This window comes from Molothrus aeneus, chromosome 28 (assembly GCF_037042795.1).
Source record: "Molothrus aeneus isolate 106 chromosome 28, BPBGC_Maene_1.0, whole genome shotgun sequence".
NCBI classification, from domain to species: Eukaryota; Metazoa; Chordata; class Aves; order Passeriformes; family Icteridae; genus Molothrus; species Molothrus aeneus.
This window is the reverse complement of record NC_089673.1, coordinates 1209812-1236848: the sequence shown is the minus strand read 5'-3', so window position 1 is coordinate 1236848 and position 27037 is coordinate 1209812. Positions and strand designations below refer to the sequence as shown.

General features: G+C 55.1%; 2 protein-coding genes across 4 annotated transcripts in view; one reads left to right on the top strand and one right to left on the bottom strand.

The window, feature by feature from the left end:
- Positions 1-379: 379 nt before the first annotated feature.
- On the bottom strand, positions 380-2478 carry FZD2 (frizzled class receptor 2). The gene has a single exon (XM_066566877.1). It carries the CDS (start codon positions 2138-2140, stop codon positions 467-469), a length of 1674 nt encoding a protein of 557 aa, XP_066422974.1. The 5' UTR covers positions 2141-2478; the 3' UTR covers positions 380-466.
- A 9074-nt stretch (positions 2479-11552) lies between these two features.
- GPATCH8 (G-patch domain containing 8) overlaps positions 11553-27037 on the top strand; it is a 55390-nt gene continuing 39905 nt past the window's right edge. For 2 of the 3 annotated variants that reach the window (XM_066566699.1, XM_066566700.1), the window contains exon 1: positions 26818-26872. Coding sequence is in view for 1 of the 3 variants with exons in the window: in XM_066566698.1 (XP_066422795.1) it covers positions 11599-11643; positions 26798-26872 (120 nt within the window). In the remaining 2 variants the exon portion in view is untranslated. Of the gene's footprint in view, positions 11644-26797; positions 26873-27037 lie in introns of those variants that run through there. The other variant, XM_066566698.1, reaches the window with a different exon arrangement.

Below are 27037 nucleotides of genomic sequence, written 5' to 3'. Positions count from 1 at the left end.
TTTTCCTCCCCTCTCTCCCACCTTTTTCCTCCCTTTCCTCTCATTTTCCCCTTTTTCCTCACTTTTCTCATTTTTTCACCCCTTGCTACTCATTTTTCCCTCGTCTCCTCCTTTTTTCCTTCCTTTCCTTTTTCATTTTCTTTCCCCTTTTTTTCCTCCCTTTTCCACTGTTTTTTTCCCTTTTCATCCTTTTTCCTCCCCTCTTCTCCTTCCTTTTTCTCCTCTTTCTCCCTCCCTCTCCTCCTATTTCCTCCCTCTCTTTTTCCACATTTTTAAATACAAATATATACTTAATTTTACAAATGCTATTTACAGGTTTAATTACAAAAAAAAAAAAAAATTCAAAGAGAAAGAGAGACACCCCTTAGACGTTAATAAATCTAAAAATAAAAAATATATAATAACTCCTCCCCCCCCACCCCCAAAAAAAAAAATTTCAGGCCGAAGGGCGGCGGGGCCGGGGGGGTCACACCGTGGTCTCGCCCTGCTTGCTGTTGGTGAGCCGAGTGTAGAACTTCCTCCAGGAGTGCAGGGTTTTGCCAGACCATATCCAGAACCCGGAGGTGATGCCCACGATCAGAGTCATGAGATACTTGATCATGTAGACGGTGAAGTCGGGGGTCATGCGGGGGGTGAAGTGCAGCGGGCAGGGGATGGCCAAGCTCTTGCAGTTCTGGCTGATCCAGCTGCGCTCCCAGTGCTCGCGGAAGGCCTGCTCGTAGAAGTAGCAGGCGATGACGATGGTGGCCGGGACGGTGTAGAGCACGCTGAAGACCCCGATGCGAACCATGAGCCGCTCCAGCTTCTCGGTCTTGGTGCCGCCGTGCTTCATGATGGTGCGGATGCGGAAGAGGGAGACGAAGCCGGCCAGGAGGAAGGAGGTGCCGATGAAGAGGTAGACGAAGAGCGGGGCCAGCACGAAGCCTCGCAGAGGGTCGATGTTGTTGAGGCCCACGAAGCAGACGCCGCTCAGCAGGTCCCCGTCGATCTGCCCCATGGCCAGGATGGTGATGGTCTTGACTGCCGGCACTGCCCAGGCGGCCAAGTGGAAGTACTGGGAGTTGGCCTCGATGGCCTCGTGGCCCCACTTCATGCCGGCGGCCAGGAACCAGGTGAGGGAGAGGATGACCCACCAGATGGAGCTGGCCATGCTGAAGAAGTAAAGCATCATGAAGAGGATGGTGCAGCCCTCCTTCTTGGTGCCCTGCACCACGGTGCGGTAGCCGTCCTCCTGGAAGCGCTCGTTGCAGACCACCCTCTCCTCCAGCACAAAGCCGGCGATGTAGGCCACCGACACCATGGTGTAGCAGCCCGAGAGGAAGATGATGGGTCGCTCGGGGTAGCGGAAGCGCTGCATGTCCACCAGGTAGGTGGTGACGGTGAAGAAGGTGGAGGCGCAGCACAGGACGGACCAGATGAGGATCCAGATGCGGGCGAAGCGGATCTCATCCTCATTGAAGAACATGTGGCCGTCGGGCCGGGTGGGCTCGCAGGGCGCCGCGCAGTCCTTCTCCCCCAGGAACTTGTAGTTGAGGTAGCTGGGCACCTTCAGCGCCCGTGGGCAGTGGAAGGGGTGGTCCAGGGTGGCGTAGCGAGGGGCGCCGGGGGTGCCCTGGCCGGCCAGTGGCGTGGCGCTGGTCAGCAGCGCGGGGGAGCCGCCGTCCTCCGAGTGGTTCTGCCCCACACAGATCTGCTCGGCGCCGTGCCGGGGGAAGTTCTCACATCGCAACCGCTCCGGCCACTGGAAGCCGAATTTGTTCATGAGGGCCTCGCAGCCCTGGCGCGCCCGCTCGCAGATGGAGCGGCACGGAGGGATGGCCTGCTCCAGCACCGTGCACACCGGCGCGTACATGGAGCACAGGAAGAACTTCAGCTCCAGCGAGCACTGCACCTTCACCAGCGGGTAGAACTGATGGACCTCCAGCCCCGCGTCCTCCTGGTTGGTGTGACCCAGCAGGTTGGGCATGATGGTCTGGTTGTAGGCGATGTCGGTGCAGAGCGGGATGGAGATGGGCTGGCAGAAGCCGTGGTCGGGGATGGAGATGCCCTTCTCGCCGTGCAGCTGGGCCCGGCTCGGCGCCGGCACGCTCAGCCCCGCCAGCAGCCAGGCCAGGGCGGGCAGCACGCCGGGGGGGCCCATGGTGCCCCGAGCCGTGCGCCCCGATTTACCGTGCCCGGTGCCCCGCCGGACGGCCAATCCTCCCGTCCGGGGCTGCCGTGCCCGGTGCTGCCTGGACGACTCCCGGTGACTGGATACGCTCTGGTCCCGCCTGGATGACTCCGGCTGGCCTGATCTGCCGTGCCCGATGCTGACTCGACGGCTCCCGGGGATCAGCTCCTCCGTGGCCGGTGCTGGCTGGACGGTCCCCGCTGACGGGATACTCTCAGCTCCCGCCTGGTCGGCTCCCGGCGCCCGAATCCCCCGCACCCGGCGTTGCCCGGACGGCTCCCGCTGCCCGCTGTCCGCCTACCCCGTGCCCGGCGGGACGGCTCCCGGTGTTTCGATCTCTTGTGCGTGGCGGGACGGCTCCCGGTGCTCGGACGTGGCGCTCCCGGTGCTCCGCGGCGCTGCTCCCGCTGCCCGAACTTGGCGCTCCTGCTGCTCCCGGAGCCGCGGGCGGGCGGGCGGTGGTGCCGGGAGGGTGGCGGGAGGGGGGTCCCGGGGGGTGCTGGGGGGGTGCCGGGGGGGTGCCGGGGTCCCGGGGCGCAGGGAACGGAGCGGCCGCACCGGACGCTCCCGCCGCCTTTGTGCGGGGCAGCGCCGCGTCCCCGCCGGGCGGGGCCAGCGCCCCCCGCCCCGCCCGCTCCGCCAATCACATTCAAACGGCGCGGCCGCCACGCCCACTCCGGCCCGGACCACGCCCACCAGCCCCGCCCCCGCCCCGGGGGTCACCGCCCCCCCCCCAAAGTTTTTCCGAGCGGTGCGAACCCCCCCGAACTCCCCCGCGGGCGGGGTCGGGCCGGGGCCGCGGGGAGCGGCCCTGCCGTGTGCCCCGTGTGCCCGAACGGCATTGTGGCTTCTGCTGCCCGTGTCCCGTGTGCTCCGTGTCCCCTGTGCCCCCTGTGCCCCGTGTGCCCGAACGGCATTGTAGCTTCTGCCGCCTGTGTCCCCTGTGCCCCCAGTGCCCCCAGTGTCCCCTGTGCCCCGTGTGCCCGCACTGTATTGTGGCCTCTGACACCCGTGTCCCCTGTGTCCCCTGTGCCCCGTGTGCCCCCAGTGCCCCCGTGTCCCCTGTGCTCCGTGTTTCCTGTGCCCCTGTGTCCCATGTCCCCTGTGCCACCGTGTCCCATGTTTCCTGTGCCCTGTGCCTCCAGTGTCCCCTTGGTCCCACTCTGTGTGCCATGCTATCCTGTGCTCCACCCCGTGTCCCCTTGTCCCTGTTCTGTGTGCCCTGCTGTCCCTTGTCCCCCTGTGTCCCCTTGGTCCCCACTCTGTGTGCCCTGCTGTCCCTTGTCCCCCCGTGTCCCCTACTTCTCCACCGTGTCTCCTGACAACCACCGTGGTCACTGTACCTCTGTCCTGTGCCCCTCCCGTGTCCCCTGCTCCTCCCATGTACCCTTGCCCCCCAAGTGCTCTGCACTCCCCATGTCCCCTGTCCCCTGTGTCCCCTGCATCCCCCACTGGGTGCCCTAGCCCTGCTGTGGCCTCTGCACTCCCTCCATGTCCTCTGCCCCCTCTGTGTCTCCTGTGCCCCCCTTGTGTCCTCTGCACTGCTCATTTCCCCTAACCCCACCTTGAACCCCCACTTGTGGGGCTGCTCCCCCCATCCCAAGACCCACATCCCCTCTAAGGTGCTGCAAGGGGTCCCCCCCTGTCCCCAGGTCCCACTTTAGGGTGCAGTGGAGCAGGATTAGCTCCCACGCCCCACTGGAGACCTCCAGGACAGGGTGTATTGGCCCCAACATCCCTTGTCCCCTTGTCAGCCAGGCAGTGCCACCACCCCATGGGCTGCCCATGGCCACCCTGGGGTGCTGCACCCCAAAAAGGCCACTGCACAGCCAGGGGTATCCCCAAAACAGGGCAGTGGGAGAGGCCTTGGGGACTGGAACACACTGGGAGGGGGAGTCTTGGACACAGCAGGGATATGCCTGGAGGGAACCAGGACACACTGGGGGGACCCAGGACATGCTGGGGGGAGCTGGGACACATGAGGGGGTACTGGGACACACTGTGGGGGGACACTGGGACACAGCAGGGGGATCCAGGATGTGCTGGGGCCATCCAAGACACACTGAGAGTGTTGGGACACAGGGAGGTCAAGCACAGGGGGGTCATGGGACACACTGGGGAGTCAAACATGCACTGGGGGGCACCGGGACACACTGGGGAGACTCAGACACACTGGGAGAGACTGGGACCCACTGGAGTTCCCTTTGGAGGGAACAAAACTGTAAGTGATCACCCCAAATTTCGGCGCTGGAATGGGGGGCTGCCTTTCCCGAGGCAAGGGGCTGCCTTTCCCCCCGTTTCCCTTGGGGGCTGTGGTGGGGAGCCCCCTGCCCCCGTCCGCTCCGTTTTGGGGGGCTGGGGGGCTCTTGGCAGCCCCCTTCCCTCCCTCCCTGCGCGTCCTCCCTCCCTTTCTCTCCCTTTCCTGTAACTTAAGCTTTTGTTGTGAGCAGGAGACCCGGGCTGTCGTGAAAAGAGGGGGCCCCACCGCCTTTCACAGCGTAATTGAAACCATTGCGGCTCCTGGCCGAGGGGGAAGGGCAGGGGGGGCTCCAAAATCAAAGCCTGGGGGGGAAAGCCGGGACACACGATGCTGCAGGGCCCCCCTCTCCGCCAGCCTCCCCGGGCCGGACGTGCCGGGTGTCCCGGCGGGGCTGCCGGGGGCTCTCCCCGCTCCGGGGATGGCGGAGGCTCCGGGGCTGCCGTGGGGTGAGGCGGTGAGATGGGAGCCAGGGCCGGCTGTCCCCGATGGGGCACCCAGGGGTGCTGTGCTGCCTTTGGGCCCCGGGGGTCGCTGGGTGTCCGGTGGTCCCGGGCGGGAGGCGGCGGACAGAGGCTGGAGCCCGGCCAGCGCTGCCTCCGGCCCGTTCCCGTTCCCGTTCCCGCTCCCGTTCCCGCTCCGGCCCTGTGGCGGCACAGTCTGGTTGGATGTCCCCATCATGTCCCGCAGGCCCACAGCGACAGGGACGGAGCGGTACAAGGGTGTCTGCACAGCCACGTGGATCTTGGCTTCCTAAACGCTTCAGATTTTGGACTCTTTCTGGAGATAGAGGGGTTTCACTTTCAGAAGGGGTTGCAGAGGCTGTCCCCATCCTCCCTGTCCTCCTGGGCGCTGGTGCCTCGGGACAAGGGTCCCCAGAGCCTCCAGGGACACACTGGGACATAGTTCCACCCAGAGTGGGTGCCGAGCCCTCCTGGGGAGGGCAAAACCCAGAGCAGATCCACCAGTCAGCCCTGAGAGGAACCCCTGGGTGGGCTGGCGGTGTCAGGGGATACCCCAGGGAAGCAGCCAGTGGGATCCTGCCCACTCAGGGATGTCCCCTCCCAGGAACATTCAGGGTGGCCAGGGAATCCTGTTGATATCACTTGTCCCTGTCACCAGGCTCCCAGCCCCATCCCCAGGCCCCTGCATGAGGGGTGGTAGAGGGTGCTGCCCCCTCCCCAAAACTTCCCAGGGGGGTCTGGGCTTGGTGTCCTGGGCGGAGGGAACACTGTGAAGAAAAGTGTTGCACCCAGTGGGAGAGGGTGGGTGCTGCCCAGACCGGGCTTTCCTGGGAGTATGAGGCCAAACCCAGCTCTTCCCCGCAGCTCCCCTTCGTGTCCTCACAGAGCTGCTCATGGTGAGGGGCACCCAGGAGCCCCAATCCTCCCACTGCTCCACTCTCACTCATCTCAGTACGGCACTGGGGGATGCTGGTGAGCACCCACTGTTGGCAGTCCCCTGCTCCAAACAGCCAAGGGTCCCCAGGGGGAGGCCCATGGGTACCACCACCTCCAAAGGTCTGGTGGCTCCTGTGTCCCTCATAGAGCAGGACATGGTGCCCATGCAGTCCCCCTTCCTGGGATTCCCCCAGCACCATGAGGTGCCAGGATGCCTGTGGGGTCCTCCCTGCACCCATCAAAGCCAGGGATGGGGGACACAGCTGGGAACACCCATCTCACCCCCAGCAGAACCCTAGTGGTGGCCTCTTTCTGAGCCCCCTCCCTGGGGACAGGTCCCCTGGGGGTGACACTGGGGGTGGCACCACATCTGGCACAGGCCCTGCGCGTGGCCCCACGCAGAGCTGGTGGCCAGCACCACTCTGAAGGGCAGTACTTCCAGGGGGCACTGGCAAGTGTCCCTTAGGGATGGGCACAGGGGACGGCAAAGCACAAGTGGGGAATGGAGGGGCTGTGGCAGGCGATGCCAGGCAGGATGGGGACCTCGGGGGTCCCCCAGGAGCACAGAGGAAGGGAAGGGCCCCCTGGCCCTGCACTCGGCTTTGTTTCACACTTAAGAGCCTCTAATTAAAACCAGGCACAAAGGCCCTGGCTGGCGGCAGGCGCGAGGTGCCAGCAGAGGACGGGGGTCTGTCACCAAGGGAACAGGAGTGACATGGGGTCCTGGGCATGGGCCCTGCATGCCCAGACACACAGACACGTGTGCAGACACACACACGTGTGCTCCCTACTCTTTGGGCCAGGGAGAGGAGTGCTCAGGCCTGGTTTGTACTGGTCTGAACTGGTCTGATGGTCTGCAGTGGCTCCGTGTGTGGGAGGGGTCTGTGGGCAGCCCTGCCCAGGGGGGCTGGGGGCAGAGATGAGCCCTGGGCTGTGTGTGGGGTGAGCCAAGCCCTGGGGGCAGCCTGGTTGGCAGCGAGCACAGCTTTAGCCAAGGACCACAGAGGGTCCCCAGCTGGGATCAGGGGGCTGGTGGGTGACCCCGAGACTGAGCTGGGGAATGAGCCCCCCCACAATATGGGTCTGCCTACCTGGATCCCTCGGGGTGGTGGGACCCCAAAGCTGTGCTGTCCCCCAAAACCACCCCTGGTGCTAGTGGGGCACAAAGCCCACCGGGGCAGGCATGGGGAAAGTGGCTTAAGCACACCTTGACCTTGCTGGCGGGGGAGGATCCCCTCAGCTTGTCGGACACATCTCCTGCCAGCGCCGGCATTGAGAGCGCGCGAGCCCGCGCGCGGAGGAGCCGGCATGAAAAGGCAGCTTAGGCATCTCCTGCTGCGAGAGATGGATTAGGGGCTTCGGGGAGGCCTGGGGACAGCCAGAGCCACAGCCACCGGGCTGCCACGGCTGCGTGCTGGCCGCCAGGCCGCAGGGACAGCGTGGGCACGGTGGGCACACAGCCACTGCCCCATGGCACCGTCCTGCTGGGACACCAGGGCAGCAGGACGGGACCCCGGGGGACTCCGAAACGGAGAAATGTGTGTGTGTGTGTGTGTGTGGGAAGAGCCAAGGGCTGTCCCTGCAGGGAGGGGACACGGGGCTGGCAGCCCCCGCTGTGGGCCCCCCTGGCCTGGCTGCAGCTGTCACTGTCAGGGCTCGGGTATTTTTAGAGCCGCCCCAGACCGCAGTGACCATTTCTGCCCACAGAGTGCACGGGATCACAGCGGGGAGGGGAGGGGGGAAATGGGCACAAATTTCCCTTTTGGCTCTGCTTTGGGGTTGGAAGTGCCCTTTAAGTCCCCAGGGAAACACCTGGAGCTGGCAATAGGTCCCCATATTGGTGGGGTGGGCATGGTCCAACCATCTCAGCTCTGTCCCTGTGCTGGGTTGGGGTCAGTGTCCCCAGGGCAGTGACAGTGATGTCCCCACAGGGACAGCCTGGACCCCTGGATGTCCCCCAGGAACTGTGGCAGGTCTGTGGGGTGGTGGAAGTGCAGGAGGGATGGGGTGCCCCTCTGGCCATCCCTCCCTCTCCCAGGAACAGCTGTGCCCCCAGCCGGGGGCAGGGGACCTGCCAGCACTGGGCATGTGACAGGAGGTGACATAGCTGCTATTTATACCCTCCTGTGTCAGGGCTGGCTGTGGGGACATCAGTGAGCCCATGCCACTGGCCCGTGGTGACTCTCAGGGTCCCCTGAGTGCCCATCTGTCCCCCAGCACCCACCAAACCCCCCTGTAGGGAGGGGTGGGCTCAGTGTGACCAGAAGTGTCACACTCCAGGGTGTCACACAGCCATTCCAACTGTCCCCAGCCCACTGGGGACACAGAGTCACCCAGTGGGGGCACAGAGCTGACACAGGGACATGGAGCTTTCCCCATGCCCAGTGGGGACAGTTGTCCCCATTGTGGACACTGAGCTGTCCCTGTGTCTGACGGTGCATGAAGTTGTTCCCAACAAGGACACTGAGTTGCCCCTGTGCCCAGTAGGACACAGAGCTGTCCCTGTGCCAGTCCCTCCAGGCTAGAGGGCACCAGAGGGGGGCAGATGTGTCCCCCAAAAGCCACAGGTCCTGGAGGGCACACGTCCCCAGCAGCAGAGGCCCTTGGCACAGGGAGATGCCAAGTGGGGAGGCATTCATTCCCGGCCTCCCTCCTGCTCCTGTGGCAGCAGGGCTGGGGAGCACAGCCCAGAGAGGGCCCCTCAGAGAAGAGGGGCCCTGGTGAATGCAGCAGCAGCTCCTGGTCCTGCAGTGAGGAGCCTCTGCCCATGCTGGGCTCTGGGGTCCCCTGGCCTGGGGACACTGCACCCCTTGAGCACCCCGGGCAGGAAACCCAGGGACTCAGCTCACCCCTCCGGCACCAAGTGAAACAGGCAGGGCTGAGAGGCCTTGGGCAGCACTCTGGGCCCCAGGACCATCCTTGCTGTGAGCTCAGCACCCCTGGAGGTTCCCAAAGCCCAGGCAGGCAGAGCTGGGTTCCCCCCAGCCATGGGTGATGATGAGCACCAGCTTTGTGCACCCAGTGGGGTGGGGGATGTTGAGAAGGGGCAAAGGACACCAGCACAGCTGGGTCCTGCCAGGGGAGCTGCCACCCTCCCCAGGGGTCCCCACATTCCCTGTTCCAGGTTCATCCCACCTGGCTTGACACAGCCCCATCTCCTTGCAGGGCCTTGTCTGGCTCAGCACCGCATGGTGGGTGGGGGTCCAGGGGTCCCAGTGACCACCTGGGTGGGTCAGGAGCTCCCTTGTGGGCACAGCCCCTGCAATGGGCCCAAGGGTGCCCACCCAGGACCCATGGGTGGGCTGGGCTGCAGGACATTTGACTGAGTCACCCACAGGGGTGTCCCACATGGGTCAGGCTCCTAGGCAGGGGAACCAGGTCCAGTCCTGCCAATGTGGACCTACCTTGTGCTTTGGGAGGATAAGGAGGGAACCGCAGACCTGACATGGACACTGGGGTTTTTGTGGGAAGTTGAGTGAAACAGACAGGCAGAGCATCCAGCAGGATGTTCTCAGGGCAATGAGGAGCAAATTCAATCATGGTGCTGCCCAGCAAGAAACAGACAGAAACAGGGCCACTCTGCACTGCAGAAGTCCCAGCTCACAGCCACCAAGCCCTTCTCAGCACACAGGGCTGGCTGGTCCCAGGAGAGAGGCAAGATTAGAATCATAGATATTAGGGGTAGGGATAGTCCCATACCCAGGCTGCTCAAGGCCTTATCCAACCCAGCTTTGAACACTGCCAAGGTTGGGGCATCCAGCAGCTCTCTTTCCTGGGAGGTTTTTATTTCCAGGATATCCTGGGGGAATTCCCACAGGGCTGCTGTGGTGGGGCAGCAGGCTGAGCACAGCATTCCCTCCTAACAAGTGAGGGAACACATGTTCCATGCAGGAGTTCTGGCAGCACAGGCCAGCCTGGCTCACCGGAGGAACAAATCGTGTCTAGAGCTACCCCGTGGAGCACAAAGCACAAACAGTGCTTCAGGACTCACTGCCTCGCTGGGCAGGGCACAGGTGTCCCCTCAGGGACAGCTCTGGTGGCACATGGAGGCTCAGAGAACACACTGCAGACAGCCCTGATCCCAAACTCCTCTCCCTCACCCGGCCCTGACAGGCAGCAGAGGGCAGCAGGGCCCGGGCAGAAAGGCTGCTCCGGAGAGAGGGAAAGCAATGAATGGAGAGACAGATGGGATCCGTTTTTCCTGCTGTCAGGGCAGGCGGAGGGCCGGCGACACACGGCACGGTGCTCAGAGACAGCTGGTGACAGCTGTGCTGGGGGATGGCGAAACAGAGACCTCTGCAGACCAGACCCAAATCCTAGACCCAGAACCCAGACCAAATGCAAACCTTGCCCACAAATCCAGACCCAGACCTAGACCCTAGACCCCATCCCCTGACACCAAACCCAGCCAAGGCCCCTGTGAAAAGTGACTGGAGTTTTTCACAGCCCCCAAATCCATCAAACAGCCCCAAGTCCCCAGTCCTGGTCCCCAAATCCATCAAACAGCCCCAAGCCCCCAGTCCTGGCCCCCAAATCCATCAAACAGCCCCAAGCCCCCAGTCCTGGTCCCCAAATCCATCAAACAGCCCCAAGCCCCCAGTCCTGGCCCCCAAATCCAGACCCAGATCTGGATCCGAGACCCGACCCCGATCCTAAACCAGGCCCAGACTCCAGACCCTGACCAAGCACCAGTCCCCAGCCCCAGGGTACTATCCGTGGCCCTGCAGCTGTGGCCTGCAGAGGGCAGGGCTGGGGCACACACTTCCCACTCAGGGGAGAGGAGAGGCCTTCACAGCCCGGCCTGAGGGCTGCGGCAGGAGCCGGGGATACGAGCACGGGGCTCTGTCGGGCGCTGGGCTGCACCGCGGGGCTGGCTCTGAGCACCGCGATGCGCTCAGGATTAGTGCTGGGCACCACCTCAGAGCTGGGTGCGGTTTCTGCGATCCCCGTGAGGGCTCACCGGCCCCGGGCCGCTCCCAGCGCCGAGGGGCCCCGGGCCGCCCTCAGCCACCCCCGCGCGGGCCCCGCCGAGCCGGCTCTGCGCATGCGCCGCGCCAGCAGGCGGCACGGCCCGCTGCGCACACTGGGGGGCGGTGGCGAGCCCGCGCTCCCATTGGCTCACATGTCCATCATTCAAGCGACTGGGGCAGCTCCCATTGGCTCGAGCCGGGAGGGCGGGAAGGCTGAAGCGGAGCTCGCGCTCTCCATGTCGAGCCCTCGCCGTGTGACGCCTTTGCACATGCGCGTTGCAGCGGGTGGGAAATGGTGCCCCGCGCTGCGCAGTAGCTCGCGCCCTAATTGGCTGCTAGGCAGGCGCGTGCGCTACTCCCGCCCTCATTGGTTGTCCGGCGCGCGCGTGCCGCCGCTCGCGCCCCCACTGGCTGCCGGGGCGGGCATGCGCGCTGCCATCTGCAGTCAGACGCGCAGCGAGGCTCGGCGGGACGTGACCTGCCGCAGCGGAGCCCTGAGGGCGCGGCCGGCCGTGCGAGCCCGTTCCGCCCCTTGGCGTGCCGACCCCCGGCGTGCCGCTGTCTCCAGGCCGGTCCTGCCGCCGCCGCCCCGCCAGGTCCCGCTGCAGCAGCCACTCCGCTCCGCGCGTTGGCGCTGCCGTGAGGGACCCCCGTCGTTGCCGATCACGTGACCCACGTTGCCGCGCACGTGACCCTCGGGCGGCGCATGCGCGGTGCGGCGGGGGCGGTGCAGGCGGGCGGCGCTGAGGGCGGAGGCGGCGGCGGCCGGAGCGGGGCCGGGCCGGGCTGGGCCGGCGCGAAATGGCGGACAGGTTCTCCCGCTTCAACGAGGACAGAGATTTCCAGGTACTTCCCTCGTGCCGCCTCGTGCGGCCGCGGCTCCTCGGGCTGGGCTCCGCCGCCTTCTCCCCACCCCCCCACCGGGGCTTTGTGTGCGGGCCCGGCGCTGCGCCGCGGCGGGGAGCGGCACCGAGGGGAGCGTGGGGGGCCGGGGCCGGCTGTCAGGGTGACCCGCGGCTCGGGAGGGCTGCCCGGGCACGGGGGGCAGCGGGCGGCGTGTTGTGCCGGTGGTGGCGAGGGGCCGATCCCGCGCAGGGGAAGAGGGTGAGGGGATCAACCCTCCTGCAGTGATGGGACCGACCACCCCCGGGAGGGCTTGGGCTCCTTCCCGGTGAGGGAACGATGCCCTCGATGAGGGGAATCACCCACCCTCGGTGAGGGTTCGGATCACTCCCCCCGAGACCCGCACCGCGCCGTACGAACATCTGCCAGCGACCCCCTTGTCTGTGGTAAAAACGCTTCTTCCTTCTCACACCCGGCCCCCTCGCCAAAACATCAGTATTTCAACGTAATTAACGCTACTGATGCTGTTTGAAAGGGGGTTTAAATAAACAATGGGGAAATTAACGTTGACTCATTAAGCTCGAACAATGACATGTTGTTCTCTGACTTCAGCCTGAGAGAGTCTCGGGGTTAGAAAGGAAAACAAAAGGAGCGAGGATAACGCTGCTCGAGGAGAGTCGTGGATGAGCTGTTCTGTGGGTCCTTGTTTCGGGAGCCTGCCTTGGAATGGTGCTGTTCATCCACACTCGGGCCTTTCACCCAAAGACCTGGGAGAGTTTTTATAATGTGCAGCTTGCGTAATTCTGCTTCATCTGGCATTAAGGTGCAGTCTTGGAAGCAGTCAGGACATCCAGGAGTGACTAATTTATGTTGTTTCTGGATGTTATAAGGGATGCACGCTTCAAAAATTGTCACTAAACTATGCTAGAAACACACAAGAAAATAAATACCAGCGTGGTTGTGTGCATCTCTGAGGATGGAGATTTGGCTCCTGCCACAGCCCCAAACGTGGACTTGTTTGCATCCTTCATTTCCTTCAATGAAGAAATGAGCCATAATTAACACTGGAATAGTCTATTTGGCTTTGAAGTTTGTGTTTCAGGAAGTGGAGCGAGCCAGATCTTGGGCTTGAAACAGATTTCTTGTAATCCTTTGGTAAGGGAGAGATGGGAAACCCAAACCAAGTAGGGTACTGTGGCTGTGCCCAGGGAACAGGTGAGCTCTGCAGTCGTGTCCTTGTTCCTGTCCCTTTGTGGGGAAACCCCATGGCAAGAAAAATAATTGTAGTGGCAAAACCTGTTAGTGTGTCGTGGCTCTGGACACACTGGGGGAGTGTGTGGTGATGTCAGGGAGGAAACTCAGCTCCATTACCCGATCCCAAGATCTTGGAAGCTGCTGAGTGTGCCTGGGGACAATAACTGAAGTCACAACCCTTGACTTTAAAAAAGGACACTGTTCTAAATTGGGATTTATCTGTGCTAAATACCAGGCTTTCCTTGTCCTTCCCATAGACTGGAGTGAAAAATAAAATGATAGAGTTTGGTTTTATGGAAGGGTCACTGCTCTGTTCTTCCCTGCCTGAAAATATGCCAGGGAGAAGAGACACATTTTATTTTGTGTTAAAGCTTCCTGTGAGGGAAAAGTGGAATTGCTCCCCTGGGAGGAGCAGTTTGGAGCTGGTTGAGGCTGCAGAGGACTGAAGGTGAAAACAGCTATGGAAGAGAAGATCTGAGGGGGACTGGGACAAGGTCACACTGAATTTTGGGAGCTCAGGGGCCTGTGCACCTACCCCTGACAGCTGGGCAATCTAACAGTTTTCCCACAGTATATTGATGGAGGAAAGCTTTTGGCTGAAGAAGAAGGAAAAATAAGGTTGAAAATCACTTTCAGAGAAGACTTTTGAGTTTTCTTCTCTGTATTGAGACAGAGATTGCTTGAGCTGTAACATGGGTGTGGAATACAGGAAATGCATGCTGTGTTGGGTATTTGCAGGGCTGCTGTGGCCATAGGTAGAAAATACACCCATTTGTGCCTTTGGAGAAAATCCTGGTGTGCAAATATAGCAAAACCAGAAGTGTTTCTCTTGGTGTTAGGGATGCCCTTTTCACACAGCTGTAGCTCTTTGGCAGGTGAAATTTCTGTCCTTGGAGCAGGTGTGACTCTGGATGTGATCCATGTCCCTGCCAGGCTGGCGAGTCCCAGGGAGCATGGCCAGAGGGAGACAGGCTCTAAAATTACACAGCTTGATCAGGGATGGATGCAGTGTGGGGAGGGAGGCTGAGGAGAGCTCTTGGGTTTTGTTCTAGGGTGATCTACTTGTGATCTCAAAGTGAAAGGATGTGTAGCAGTGTGGGGAGAGGAGCAAAAGGTTGGGAGTAAAGAGTATAGGTCAAAGGAACCTTTTAGCTGTTTGGAAGGAAGGCACATATCTTGGGATTAGTGATGTGGCTAATGAAAAAGTCACTGGATGAAAAAAAAGCATTTCAGAGTTCTCATCATTATCAGCTGCCTTTCTGGAGAGAAGCTGGAAAGAGTCTGGCTTGGGAGGATCAGTTTGGCAAGAGTGCAGATTGAGCACTGTAGGCAGGGAAGAGCTGGCAGTGCAGGGTTAGCAGAGGTGATCCTCGGGTTTCTGACCTTCTGATATGCTGGGGAAAAGTGGATTAAAGGTGAGAGCTGCTGGGAGCTGTTCCTCCCTCCCCTGTGCCTGACTGAAGAAAGATCAGTGCTATCAGGGAGGCTGGAATGGAAACATACAGCACTGCAGGAAAATCAGGAGGGAAGGACCTAAATCAGCTGAGAAAGAGAGGGTGTCCATGGTCTGTAGTGCTTGAAAGGTGCTCAGGGGAGAAGGGTTCTGCTGGGTTGTGCAGAGGGATCAGCCGAGAACTGGAGAGATAAGAGGAGTGAGGGATCTTCCCACAGTGATGTGGCTGAAGAGAGCTGCAGAGGGAGTGATGCTCCTCCCAGGGAGTTCCAGGGAGAAGAGTGGCTTGTGTAAGGATAGGAAAGTCATATATCCCTAAGGATGAAGGTCCTGGTGTGGAGGGAGAGGAGAATGATTGTATAGGTGAAATTGTAGGGACTCCTCTCTGTGTTGGAGAGGTGGAAGGAACCTTGAAGCTGAGGGCAGTTTGGAAGTTGAAATTGCCAAAGGAGCAGGAGTGGCACTGGAGGATATCACTGCAGTGAGCTATTAGGCAGCTCTTGGGCTTTTCCTCACAGAATTGTTGTGCTGTTGCTGTGCTCTGTAGCTTTAGAAGCCACACTAAAGGCTTAGATCCTCTTCCCTTTTTGCTTTAAGCTCTGAAACCTTAGAGAAACTTGGAAAGCCCCTGGTTTTGAGTGTCTTTTGCAGGTGCTGAATCTGAGGGCAGCTCCATACTAAGGCCTTGAGCTGTGCTCTGCCTGTCCTGGGGATTTTCCCTTCCCAGGCCAGCACAGGACTTCGTTTGGGAGCCTTGGACAGGGAAATGGATTAATGGAGGAGAGGAATATCCCTGACCTTCCTGGGATATCCCTGACCTTCCTTCTCTTTCCTCTCTTCTAGATTCTGCAATGGCAAGTGGAGTCTTGGGTGGTTTATCCAAATAAATCCCAACCTATCCAAGAGAGGTTATTTTTGAGTTTCTGACAAGCTTATTTCTTGAAGGGCTGGGGAATCTGTTATGGGCTCTGTCACTTGTCTGTGCCACTGTCCCCATGACTGATGGGCTTCCCTGGCAGAGACAAATGGGAGCCACCATAACTTTGAGGAATTCTGAACAATAGCTGTAGATGATGCTAACAGAATATTGTAGGAGCATTAATGAAAGCTGTATGGACATATGAAACTGCTGCAATAAGTAAATATATATATTTTTAGTGCTATTTTAAAAGCATTTGCAATGATTTTATTCTTCAGATCAGGTATGCAAGCTCAAAGAATAAATATCATGGATGTCTCCCTGAAATCCAGTGGAGCTCCCACTTACTCCCAGATGTTGAGAAAATGTTTTCTTGCTGCATTTTTCTCCTTTTCATTGTTGAAGCAGAAATATTACCAGCCATATGTGTCTATGTGTACAATAATTTCCTCTTCCTACGTACATTGCACTTGCTGGCATCATTAGCCAGACGGAACACAGGCTGTTCTGTCTCTTGTTTTTGTGCTGTTGTGTAGTCTGTGCAATGGAATAACACTTCCACCCAGCAGGAAGAGCCATGCCTGCTTTTCCCTGCTGGGTGGAAGTGTGACCAGTCTGAATCTCAGCTTGGGTATGCCTGCTAATTCCAAGAAGATAGGTGGTTATTTTTCTTTCCCTCCACAAAGGATTTGAAGAGCTAAGCCAGCACATCGCTGTGCTTCTGGCCCTGCCTGCTTCCAGCAGGTTGAGCTGAGCACTGCTGGCAGGGGGATTTTGTGCTTTTTAATTGGCAGAATGTCAGGGATAAGTTCTGTTCCCAAGCAGCTTAGGCAGCGCTTTGCTGGACAGCTGGGCCAGCAGCGAGGGGGTTTAGAATCCATCCTTAACCAGTGTGCCCATGGCTGCAGCCTCCCTTCACTTCCCAGGTGCTGCCTAAGGGAAGTGCATTTGGTTTTCATGTCCTTCAGCAGGACCAGCTGCTCGGGGTGATGTGGCACTGGGAGCTCATGCCCTGCAGAGAGATAAAGAGGGGCATTTTCTCTGCCTGCCTTTACTAATTGGGAAAAGAAAAACTTAATGTGGGGGAACGAGGAATCTGCAAAATCTGTTACGCTGAGCTTTCAGCTGATCAGGATCCTGGGGTGTGAGTTTGCCTTTGGCAGGAGTAGCTGCAAGCAGTCAGGAGGCAGCCTCTGCCTTTCCATGGGCTGTTTTCTAACTGAAGAATTAATCTGAGATTTTAGAAGATCGATTAGAATTGTTTTGAGATCTTAATTTATCATTTGATTCAGGTTATATTTCGGGTGTGGGCCCAGCACAGGAAGAATAGAGCTCTTACCTCCTTGGCAGGACGTTCTGACCTTTCAGTTGAGCAAAGCAGGAACAGCAGAACTGTGACTGATTTTTTTAACCTCCCTGTGTGAGCGAGGAGGGGGGGAGAGGACTGGGGGAAATGTGTTCTAAAGTAGATCAAGTGGTATTGGTCCAGTTTTAGAACATCACAGTAGGGTCTGAACTTCAGTGTGGATTTCTGGGATTCATGTGGTGAGGTGATTTTATATAGACCTTTCCTGTCTTGGTTGTGCCTTCCCCCAGTCTGTGTTGTCACTTCTCTCCTACAGTGATGGTCTCCATTGCTGAGGCCCAGTGAAAGGGAAGGGAAACACTTGATCCTACAGTCCTACAAGCCATGGTTGAGCTGCCTCAGCTTCTTCTGAGTCACCTTCTCCAAGACAAAATCCACCCCTCTACCCAGGCTCCTGCCACTCTCGGGTGGGAATGTGGAGCTCATCTGATAAAAAGCATTGCTGCAGTTCTAGGGCAGCACTTCCTCAGTTGACAGAAGCTTTTCTCCTACCACATGGTTTTAAAGTTTTAGTAATTCTTGCTGCTTTCTCCCTTCAGGCAACTCTATGGGCAGTTAATTTGAGATTTTGGCCATTTAAAGCCAGAAGTTAATATTAGGATGGTGGCTTTAATAATCCAGGTATCACTTAAGTTTCAGTTCCCATTTTGACCCAGTTCTGAGCCCAGGAGTTTGTGTTTGGCTGCAGAATCTCTCCCTTGAAGACAACTGGTGATGGGGAACATTTTGCTTTGTAGATTGTTCTAGTAGTTTAGCCATTGAAAGCTGCATTTTCCTTAATTTTTCTTCTAGATTTTCTTTATTTTTAGCTCTTTGCTGAGCTTTATGTCTTTCTCTGCTGCACCAAAGCACACATTACTACTCTTTGTCCTCTTATGTGAAGTCATATACAGCATTTCTGCTCAATTTTAGCTTCTGAGAGCCATAATGGCTCTGAATTCTGTTATTGTTCTCTGTGTAATTACAGCTTTCTGCATCCTAAATTGTTAACACTTGTAATTGGAAAACTTGCTCAGAGGAGTCTAAAACAGACTCTTACCTGGTATAACATACTGAGATAAACATCTTTTTTTTTACTGAGAGATAAACATCTATTTACTGCTTTTTTTGTGTTTGCCCTTCCTTTGTTGCACACCCTTGGACTGTATTTTTATCCTTTCTGTTGCCATGTTGTGTGAGGAGGTTTTAACTGGGATTTCTCAGCCTGCTGGATGCATCCCTGTGCTGTGGCTGTGTTTGTACAGGGCTCTGTGAAAGCAGACGTGGTGTTAGGGAGTTGAAGCCACTCTTACATGGGTCAGGTTGCTCTGTTCCAACACATCCTCACTGTTGCTCCCTCTTTGTTGGGATCTGATCTGCAAACTGAGCTGCAGGTGCTCTTGTTTCCTCTGGTCATTGATAACAGTATTGAATGGAGTTTGAATCCTGTTAATGTGCTCCTGAGGGAGATTGTCTGTGAGATTTTGGTTTAGAAACAATTCTTTATCAAGTCAGACACTGTAGGAAGAAAGCAAAGGCAGATAATATTATGGAAGCTTGGAAGTTCATAGGGGTAAATAGATTAGACCTTGGATATTACATGATTGGCACCCTGTTCCACCAGGGTGGTTTCTCTTTGCCTTGTACTGTCTGCTGTGGTCACCCACGGGAGGGAAGGGACATCAGAGGGACCTGGACAGGCTGGAGAGGTTGGTCTGTGTGAACCTCATGGAGTTCAGCAAGGACAAGAGCACAGTCCTGCACCTGGGTCACTTCAAGCACAAATCCAGGCTGGGGGAGAATGGATTGAAGGCAGCTCTGAGGAGCAGGACAGGGGGGATTGTTTGATGAGAAGTTCAGTGACTCAGCTTTGCTGGCAGCCCAGGAACCAACCACAGGCAGCAGGTGAGGGGGAAATTCTGCCCTGCTCAGGTGAGATCCCACCTGCAGAGCTGTCCCCAGCACAGGAAGGACATGGAGCTGCTGGAGTGAGTCCAGAGGAGGCCATGGAGCTGTTCTGAGGGCTGGAGCCCCTCTGGAGCCAGGCTGGAACAGCTGGGGGTGCTCATCTGAAGAAGAGGAGGCTCCAGGGAGAGCTCAGAGCCCCTTCAGGGCCTAAAGGGGCTCCAGGAGATCTGGAGGGAGACTTGGGACAGAGGGACGGGATAAGGGAAATGTCTTCCCACTGACAAAGAGCAGGGTTAGATGGGAAGTTGGGAAGGAATTCCTCCCTGTGAGGCCCTGGCCCAGCTTACCCAGAGAAGCTGAGGCTGCCCCATCCCTGGAAGTGTCCAAGGCCAGGTGGAGCACCGTGGGATAGTGGAAGACTGTCCCCTGCAGGGGATGCAACAAGGTCATCTTGAAGGTCCTTCTCCACCCAACCCCTTCCATGGTTCTTTGGTTGTTTGAAGGTCCTGGTTAGCCATGAAGATGTGGGTGCTAAAAGCTGCAGCAACTTCTGCATCAGGGCACATTAAAAATGACAAAGAGAGAATTGGGTGAGTGAGGCTGGTGCTGGCTCTTGGGTAGAGCTTGGCTGAAGGGCTGCAGAGCATCCCTCGTGTGCTGGAACAGATCCACAGCTGCTGGTGGTGCAGCAGAAGGAATCTGAAAGACACGAAATTGTTCTTGTTTGCTGCCAAAGTATGCAAAGCAGAGACCTGCCTCTGGCTCCCACTCCTTGTGTGGTACAAGCTGTTTATCTCTGAACTGTAGAGCATGTTTTTGTTTGGACAGCTCTAAGTGGGTATTTATGTGCACGTTTTCCTGGTTTAAACCGCTTGACCTGTGACTAGTCTTAAATGTGTTCTGCTGAGTGAGTTTTCAGTGTTTTTGGACTTAGCAGGAAGAGTTTTGTCAAAATTAATTCTTAGTTTGGTAAACAAAAGGTGCCATCAGCTTCTCAATGTGCAATTCCAAGGTGCTTCTTTCAAACTGTGCCAATTTAAATTCATCTCCAAGTCTCGAGTGATTGCTTTTGTTGTATTGACTTGAGAGGATTTTCCTGTTAAGTACTCTCGGAATAATTGATGTGTGTGTCTGCTGAAAATGAGGTTTTGCTGCAGCTTTCACAAGATGTTGACTGTAAATATTCAGCTGTTTCTGGGGGTGTGCAGATGTGCTGTGTCCATACTTCCCACTTGTACTCCAGGGAAAGGTCTGGGGAAGCAATTCCCGGTGTGTGGAGGGCAGTGAGAACGTGTTGTTTGGGAATGCTTCACCTCTGCGTTGCTAGGAAAGAATCTGTGATATTTTTTTCTGTGCGTGTCTTTACAGACACTGCAGGGAACAACAGGAAAAAGGATGATTTTGTTCTGGGAAGCATTAACAAAGGCTTTTCAGGTGCCAATACAAAGTTGCTTTTGTATTGCTTTTTATAGCTTTGAGAACCCATGTGGCCTTTATAATTATCCAAGAACGTTTCCAGGATTGGATGGAGCCATCTCCTAGGTGCATGTTGGTCTTAAAAATGTATTTTTTGCTGGGTGTATAATGAATATTCAAAAAACGCTGTAAGCCACACTTTCCTGGAGTTGTTTTTGAGTTCTTTGGATGCATTTCTAAACACCAACATGGTTGTCTGCATCAATTACATTTTGGAGCCCTTCCATGGTATAGAGTCATCAGGCCCTGCTGAGCTGCAAAGGGCAGCTTGAATTACTACTGAGATCTGCAGTCAGCCTGCGTAGGGAGGTGTGGATCTTGCAGAGGTATTAGAAACCCATTATATTTTGATTGTGTGTAATAAACACAACAATCAGTCATGGGGAGCTGCATTTGGGTTTAAACACCTTCCTTCCCCCACTGCTCTTGGCTGAAACTCGCTGTGAGGTCAGCGGTGATGTTGGTGATAGAGCCCCACAGATAAATCAGAGCAGACCTTGGCACTTGTACCTCTTGTATCTCATCCATGCCTGGAATGAGTTTTGATCCTGCCTGTCCCACATGTGCCACTGCAGGTGGTGGGTGTCTCACCCTCAGGCCCTGCACAGAGAAGTGAAACCAGCACGTCTGGAGAGGTTTGTCAAGAGAGAACTAAATACAGCATGGGATGAGTGTTGATGGTGGATTGCTGAAATTCCTGGTCTTTGGGTCAGGCAAGAGGCTGGTGCTCCATCAGGGCTCAGCAGAGCCATTCCTGGCCTCTTGGCCACTGTGCCTGTGCTGGACAGGCAGCATTCACCCAGGAGTCCTGGATGTGGGATGTTGGCAAGAGTGCTGGGAGCCAGCTTTGGGAAAAGGGGATGGATGTGAGGGTGCCTTATCCACCTCAAGATTTTATACTTGCTCCATCTCCTCTAGAAGAGATTTCAGTTTTAACAGGATATTCATTCTGGAATCAGAGGGTTTTTCCCCTGCTCCATGGGCATGCTGTGTGCCTGCAGAGAGGGAGAATTTGGCAAGATGGCATTTGCTCCCTTGTGCTCAGATGCTGCTCCAGTTCCCTGTGCTCAGACCTTGCATCTGTGCTGACCCATCCCGGGAGGGCAGCAGGAAATGTCAGCTGTGCTTCCCAGCCGCGGGAGCAAAACATTCTGGGATCTGCAGCTCATGTGGCCTGCCCTGGCTTTATCCACACTAGAAAATGGCCTTTTTGGGGGGGGGGACTCAATTTATCTTTTTGGATATTCCTGTGTCTCAGCTGCTGTTCTCAGCCTAATGCCTGCAGGGCTTTTGGGAGTGGGCTTGGTTAAATGCTTTCAAGTGATACTTGTGGGTAACAACCCTGAATTTTATGGCTTGATGTTATGTTTTTGGAGTTTAAGATTTATTGATTGAATTGATGGATAAATAGAATATGAAAAAGTGGTGCTGGTTTGCTTTTAATGTTTTAAAATTCCATTTTCTAAGGTAAATGCAATATAAATGTGATTTTTTTGAGTCTTTTTCTGGTACTCTCCTAGCATAAAACTAAATTTTGAATATCTTAAGGAGCACACCTCACTCTTTTCAAGTGCAGTTAAGCAGTCATGATCATGCTGTGCTCTTTTCCAGTGCATTTAAGAAATAATAACAGTGAGTATAGTAAGGCTTTTCTGCAAAATTGCTTTCTTTGGATTGTTATTGGCGTGGTCTCACGAAGCAGCGTTGCTGAGTGCCTTCCTGAGCCAGTGCTGCAATCCAGGAGGGATGTAAATAGGTTGTTTCTGCTGTGACGTCTCAGCAGCTGCATTCTGCCCATTCCCTCCCCAGCCAGCCCTGCTTTCATGCTCCCAGGCAGAGCTGCAGGGTTTTGTGCCAGAATCTTTTCCTATTTTGCTCCATTCACAGCACTGAAGGCGTTGTCCCTTGTGATTGGAGCGTTTTCCAGTCCTGGGCTCTTGCTGTCTGACTTGTGTTGGGCTTTTAACTCCCCTTATCCTCTCTGCTGTTAATAACACCAGGCTGGTGTGACAGGGCTCTCTCTGCTGGAGCCCAGGCACAGCTGAGGGCAGGGGTCCTGAATGTGTCCCCCACACTCCCATTGTCCTGCTCCTTTGTGTCCCAGGAGCTCTCTGGCCCAGCTGCTGGGTGGGAGACTGCCACATTTTCTTTGGGAATAATACATGGATAACTTAGGGCTGTTCATCAAAGAAACCACTCATTCCATCAGGAATGGGCACTGTATGGATGCTGACATCTTAATATCCTTCGTGCTCGGGAGGATTGCACAGGGCAGTGGAGTAATTAATATCCAGGGAGGTCTGATGGGCCTAAAGCAGTTGAAGTGACTCATCCTTATTTTGTCATTGTGTTGATGGTGCTTTAGGTGACTTAGAAATGCAGGCAGTGCTCATGACCCAGCTCTGGTTTTGGATACACCCTTTGGGGTGTGAGAGGAAAGGAGAGAGTCTATTTTCTTCTTGTCATTGTGAAGATTTTAAAGGGTTCCCCCCCTCAGTGATTTCTGTGTGGCTTTGTGGTAACCCACCTTTGCTTCATATACAGCACCTCTATATGAGAGGGACAGAGTGAATTCTGTGGTGCTAAACTGTGATAAATGGGCTTTAATCAACAATTCATTTCACTTGCATTGAGTGATTTATTGGCAACAGTTCTTGCCACTGAGGATTTTGGGATGAAAGTGTAATTAAGTTTCTTAAATTTTTTTTATGATGCTGACTGGGTGTGGTTTCACTGCCACAATGTTTGGGACGTTGTAAGTAGGAAGGAAGCAGCAATGCTCTTCCCCAGAACTATTAACTTGAATTGTCCCAGGAAATGAAATAACTCCACTGGGTATGATCTGGGACAAAATGGCATTTGTTGAGCCAGGGCTCCAAAGTATTTACAGTCCAAAAAAGGGAGAACAAGAGTTGAAATCTGACATGGAGGCAGCTTTTGTTGGTTGATCTTTCAAATGTCATATTCAGCATGTGAGGGCTCTAAGAAGGTTTGGCCAAGAGCTTCAAGCAAAGTTCAAACAATGGGAAAGTGGAGGAGAGAGCAGAGAACATGTGACTGTGAGTAACCAGAGTGCATAGAGAGCCAAAGTTCAGACGATATTACACAAAAATTACAGGGCACAAACATGTTGGCTCCTGGAGAAGAATGCACAAGGAAGCCAAGTGGTGTGTCTGGTGTGTAATGAGGAGTGTTTGCATGCTGGAGGCTTGTCCTTGCTTCTCATGAAGTAGGAAAATATCTTGAATTTCAGTGTGGTTATAGGGAAACACCAGTGTCGGAGCACCCAGTGTAGCACAAAGAGCAATAAATGGTGCTTAAGTGGAAGCCTCTCATCTTACTTGCTCTGCTGTTCCAGGGTGGATGGAGAAGTGTCTGTGAGAAAGGGACAGTGCAACACATCTTGTTTCACAAAGCAGAAGTGGGAGAACCTGATACAAGCAGCTGTGAAATGGAGGGGCAGGGGATGAGTGGGAGGAGGGGGCTGCAGTCAGCCCCAAAATCCTTGTCCACAGGAGCACTGGAAGCTCCCAGGGCTGGGAATTTACTGCATCTCTGTAAGTCATACAGGAAGAAGGTTTGGGAATAGGTTCTGAGTAGTGCTGGGTTTAGTGCAGCTGTTATTTCATGTCCTAGTACCCATGGGGTTGAATTCTTCCTTTCACATAAAGGTTTCCTCTGAAGTAGGAAGCATCTCTCGTCTGCAGAAGACACACTTCAGAATTATACTGAAACATGGTCAGTGCTTGGGGTTTGTGTTTGCCAGAAATGTGTTCTCAACAGATCCAGCATTTAGGGTTTATTTAATTGTTGGATTTAAGTGTTAAAGTATTTTGTGTTCTTCTGATTCATTGTCTTAAGGTACAGCAAACCAGAAATGTTTTATGGATACATTCAATGCACCAGTTTGTAGGATTGGAAAAGAGGGAAACAGATGGAATTCCCCCCAACTTGTTCCTTAGCCAGCTCCAGGGATGAAGAAGCAAAGGGACAGACTGTGCTGCTTCCAGCTCCAAAAGGCCTGGGATCCCCATGAAGGCAAACAGCATTGTTGTGGCCATAGCCATAGAGCCATTTTTATTTTTCTTTTAGCTGATTAAACATCACTGGCCTGAACCCCCATAAATCCAACCTCACAGTAACCATTGGATTGTCTGCTTGCCTTTTTCCAGGATAAGCTGCTTTATGGTGGAAGGGAATTTTCCCTTTATCATTTTTTCTAAGTATTGATAAATAAAGAGCTGTCTCTGTGATGGGTATTGATTTTGGCTCCGTTTGGACACTTTGTTATTTTGAAGCCTTGAATTTCCAAGCCTGAAACACCCTCCTGAGCCAGGAGCAGGCTGGCAGCATTCCCACAGGGCCTGTTCCCTGTGCTCCATGGCCTTTTTATGCCCAGGACTTACAGAGACAGGCAGCACCTGCCTCTCTGAAAAGCTCCAGTTTTAGTATTGCAGCTGTTTGGACCAGGAACAAGTAGAGATCAAGTATATCATAAACCCCAAAGAATAAGAAAATAAAAAATAACCCCCAAAATATCCATGGAGTGGGTAGTGGTGGGATCACCAGAACTCAGAGATAAAGGCTTTGTTTGCTCTCTGATTCTCTGGCCATGGCACAGGGAGTGCCCAGCCTTTTGCATAGTTTCAGGGAGGAGATGTTGTTTTAAGCACTGAAGAAGTGACTTGTGAAGCCTGGAGCAGCAAGGCGTGCTGCCCTCGAGCTGGGATTGACCCTTGCCTCGGTACAAACAGCTTTCTGTGCCTTGGCAGGGAGCCACCAGAGGAGCTGGGGAGTGGGCAGCAGGATTTACTATTCCAGATCATTTGGAGGTGTGTGCTGAGCTACCTGCAGGCAGCAGGTGGAAGGAGGTGCAGGGATGTGTCTGGGTTTGTGCTGAGAGGGTTTCAGCTGTTGGTTAACTGAACATTATGTCAGTTTAATGTTTTAATAGGTGAAGTTTAGCAATGTGCTTTTGCCAGTGTTGGCAGCATGTGCACTCCTGACTGTTCTGGTTCTTTTGTGCACTATATTTTGGGAGGCTGGGGTGTCCCCCAGCCACTGAGGCAAGTTTTTGGTGTATTTTGGTGTGGGCTGCTGGACTCCTCACACACAAAGTCTGTGCATCCACACCACGCTGTCTCTGAGCTTTGTTAGCCTTCCAAAGCAGCTCAACGATTGCTTGTGCATAGTAAGTTTGCCTTCAGCTTGCTCCTTGAAGGCTGTCCAAAAAAAAGAGTGGGAGTGGATTGCTGCCTGCAGATTAAACCCCAGATTTGCTCTGGAGAGGCCATGGGAAAGGCAATGCCCAGGAGCAGAGCGTGGCCAGGGTGAACTCACCACCAGGGCCTGCAGGTGATGGATGGGCTGGAAGTTGGGGCACCAGCATCAAAGCACCTTCTCTTGGCACCAGGTTTTACTCAGGATGTTCCCTTGCAGATTTACATTGCTGCATAGGAACACTCCTTCCAGAGGATTTTTGGAGGCCGCTGCCTGGCTTGTAGTGTTCCAACTGTCAGTCTGTTCCAACTGCAGTTTGCTCTTTCGGGTGCTGGCTTCCATTAAAATTCTTGCAGAAGGAAAAGTTGGTATTGGTGGAAGGAGGAGGGTGACAACATGTTTCTCTTGGCAGCAGTGTTGTGTGTTCCTGCTCCAAGGGACTGTGGAGCTGGGATGCAAACAGAACCTGCCAGGGGTTTGGTGTGCACAGAGCAGCCAGAGGTTCCAGTGGTACTGAGGGGGGACTGGGGGTGGCAGCCAAGGCTTGGCATCTCCTGGAGCTCCTGTGACACTGAGTGGGGCCTGGGAATGTAGGAGAGCCCGCTGAAACCACCCCACCCCCTTCAGTGGCTTTTGGTCTCATCCCAGCTGCAGGAATCTCACTTCTTTTGCTTCCAAGTGTGCAGCTGGAAAGTCTGAGTGTTTCCTTTCCAGGTCTGTGCCAGTGACGGTGGATATATTGCATCATGGACCTATTGAACAGCCCAAAATGGTTCACCATGTTTGAAATCTCAGAAATTTGAGGTTTCGGAAACCTCAAATTATGGTAGAGCTGCAGTGGAGGTGTTTGCTTTTCCTGAAATGGCCCGTCACTGTTGTGTTCCAGCACCAACACTTGTTCTGGAGATCAAAGATTGCCATTGCCATCCTAGCTCAGGAACCTACATGCTCAGTATTCACCCCAAAACATGGGAAGATGCAATTTTTCCAAGGAGGATGGTGGTCAGCTGGCAGGGGGGCTGCTTCAGGAATAAGGCTGTGTGGTGTGTTGGGGATCACTTCCACAGACAGATCACTGTTCAGATTTGTAGCAAGGGCTGCTCCTCACCATGGACCAACACTGTGGGCACAGGGACAGGTTTCCTTTGGTACCACTGTGGGGTTTTGTTGGCTTAAGGTGTATGAAATCACATGTATCCCTCAAGCAAATTCCTGGTTCAGGGAAAGCCTTCCAGTGGTGGGGACATCCATTCCTGCTGCTCCTTGTCACGTGTGGTTTCCATGCTGGCACTGGTGCCTGTGCTCAGTGTTTTCATAGACTTTCTAAGGAAAAAAATCCAGAAGCATTGTCATTGTAAATGTTCAATATTTTGCCAGCTTTAATAGTTTATTATTGTCATCAAATTGACTTAGGACCAAAAAAGCCCTAAAACCTTATAGCTGATACACTGAATTGAGCCTGTATTTAATAAGTTCATTTGTTAGCAAAATTATATGAAATATAACACTTTAACCAAACATATCTGGACACTAAACTGTTGGAAATGTGTGCTGTGGAGCTGAGCCTGGTTTTCTCTTGCAGGGCAATCACTTTGATCAGTATGAAGAGGGGCACCTGGAGATAGAGCAGGCGTCTCTAGACAAGCCCATCGAATCGGTAAGGCCCCCCCCGACCAGCAGCGTTCCCCGGAGCTCGGCCGTGTCGGATGGTCCTTGATGTGAATGCAGGCAAATCTGAGAGCAGTGGGCACCTTGGTGGCAGTGAGGGGTCATTGGTGGTAAAATGCATGCTGACCTTAAGTGGGCCTGGGATTTGATCTTG